A 2,471-nucleotide genomic window follows, 5' to 3' on the forward strand; every position below is an offset into this window, starting at 1 on the left:
TTNTTATATNAGAGAGAAGAAAGGAGAGAGAGAGAGAGAGAGAGAGTGCATACAACACATATTGCAACTACCAACAACAAATATATGTTCTTTTTATTGTCAATTTCAATATCAAGCTTTCGTCATGTGGAATTAGTCTCGCCAAATTATCTCTTTATATATGCAGTTCTAAACAAATCTTCATATGCAAACATAAGAAAAATGTAAACCATTTGACTTTTATAAAGTTTACACATATGAGGAAATGATAATAACAGAAACCTAAAACAACGAACAAAAGCGGGTGTAAGGAAGGGGAAAAATGTCAACAAACGTGAACGTCAGCGTAGCAAAAATATTACTTGTAAATTCCACTTAATTGCTAAAACAAACCAGGGAAGCAGACGTTTACCAATTTTCAAAAAGTTAGAAGAAACAAGAACACTCCAAAAGTTTCAGAAGAAATCTAAAATCTTTATAGCGTGCTGTCCTTTGTCTCCACTCGAAATCTTCCACTTTCATTATTGAAAAAACGAAGTCTCAGGAATCTTTTTATAATCTTTTTCCTTTTCGTCGTATAAAATTACATATTCTTTCTTAGTTCAAGATTACAGAAAAAATTTTTATCACTCATCAAGTTCATCAGAATCATTATCGCTTCTGTCTCTCCGAGTTGCTTCCTCAGCATCCGCTTGCTGATCTAACCCTTTCGGTGCCACCAAACCATCATCATCACTACCCTCCTCACCACTCAACCCTTCAACAAGAGTTTCCATCATTTCCATTCGCTTCCTGATTTCTTCTTCGTCCAAATCAGTTACTACTTTCGGCTGAAATTTCACACATTTAATCAAATGGAGACAAAAGTGCATTGTCACGGACTTCTGATAGGAAGTGAATGCAGTCTGATACGATGGAGTTGAACTTCGGAAAACCAGACGTCTCAGTCAGCATGTTATAACAGTCCCATAAATTGATCAGTTAATGGATCCCAAAAAGTCAGTCAAAGTGTATATGATTCATTTTGAATTAATTACCATTAAAGGATGACATAAAACTCATCAAAATATCTCTAAACAACAGAGTTTTATTTTGAATCAGTGAACTACCACTGAAATTAAACAAACTTCTACAAATTTAAAATTAACTTACAGCCATGACGACCTTGAAGCTTCCTTGATAATTTTCGATAGTTTTTTTGATTAAACTAAGAGCTGTATCAATTGCTTCCAAACCTTCACTTCTTTCCAGTGTTTGTGTTGTAACAACAAAAAGTGGTGCTGCTATAAGATTGATCTACAAAGAAAATAACTCTTAACAAATACAAGGAATAAGATTGTCTCTCGTCAACTTAAAAGTCTGAAAAAAAAGTATGAAAATCTCTTAATTATAAATTTTGGCGCTAATCTAGTCCTAACAATTTCCAATTAGTGCAGTAACCGAAAATTTATGCAAATATTTTCTGAATAGTTAACTACTATTGATCACCTTGATTGGCATTTCGGGAGTTGAGCATTTTTGTCCTTCGACCAAGGCATCTTTCACAGCATCTATTCCATCGTATGCGAAGCACGAAACTTCAATGTCAGCTCGAATCTTTACAGCTTGTGGTGTTAGTCTTTTTCTGAAATGTTAATAATGGCTATTAGTTCATCAATGTAACCTTGATTGTAGTTCGAAAGCAAATTACATATAACTCTTCAAACAAAAGAATTCTACTAGACAGCTTGATTCATTTGATCGTTAGGTTTTCTCTTGTGTACCATTTTGTTCTCTTTTAGCCTCATTTTTATAATGTTTATTAAACAGAAGAAAAGTAAAGAAATAAAACTATATATATATGCCGTCTTTCCCCAAGAAACTAGAGTCACATATTATTTCTCTCCTCCTTCCAAAAAAAGTGCTGGGGCTTATTTTCTGGGGATATCTTATTTTCGGGGAAACATGGTAGCATTTCCCTTGTCCATTTGCTCACTGAGGTTATGGTACTGTGCTTGCCATTTTCGGACCAATCGGCCATCAAACTTCTTTTCTTTGCAGAAAGCTGTAAAGTTCTTGCCCTGGGAATCCTACACAATTCCTTCCTTATACTCCACAGAATAGATCTTTCTTTTACCACCCATTCTGTCTTTTACCATGCAGGAAGACCAAGCGTCAAGCAACAACACAGAGATAAGTCTCGAAGCTCGGTACGGCCGACCAACGCTTCCCGTCGACGTGCTGAGCGACAAAGAGCCCAGGCAATGGGCAGCAGAAGATGAGGGTGGATTCGACACTTCAGCCAAGACTTGGCGCGGCTGCAGGCAGCGCCGATACTGGTGCTTTCTGCGGCTAAGCCGAACTAGGTCTTATTTTCAGGAGAGGATCATATTATGTCCTCCCCTGAAAATGCCCCTACGGCGTATTTTGGAATGATTTTCGGAGAAACACGCTATATGTTATATATATATATATATATATATATATATATATATATATATATATATATATAA

The 2,471-nt window shown here is 36.0% G+C and overlaps 1 protein-coding gene across 1 annotated transcript in view; it reads right to left on the bottom strand.

The window, feature by feature from the left end:
* Positions 1-461: 461 nt before the first annotated feature.
* LOAG_18898 (hypothetical protein) overlaps positions 462-2,471 on the bottom strand; it is a 3,989-nt gene continuing 1,979 nt past the window's right edge. Inside the window, exons 4-6 of the mRNA XM_020451560.1 lie at positions 1,468-1,603; positions 1,132-1,275; positions 462-809 (exon numbers count right to left, since the gene is read on the bottom strand). Of these exons, the coding sequence (XP_020304644.1) occupies positions 606-809; positions 1,132-1,275; positions 1,468-1,603 (484 nt within the window). The 3' untranslated portion in view covers positions 462-605. The remainder of the gene's footprint in view (positions 810-1,131; positions 1,276-1,467; positions 1,604-2,471) is intronic.

The sequence above is a fragment of the Loa loa genome, assembly GCF_000183805.2.
Source record: "Loa loa unplaced genomic scaffold supercont3.652, whole genome shotgun sequence".
Taxonomy (NCBI): Eukaryota; Metazoa; Nematoda; class Chromadorea; order Rhabditida; family Onchocercidae; genus Loa; species Loa loa.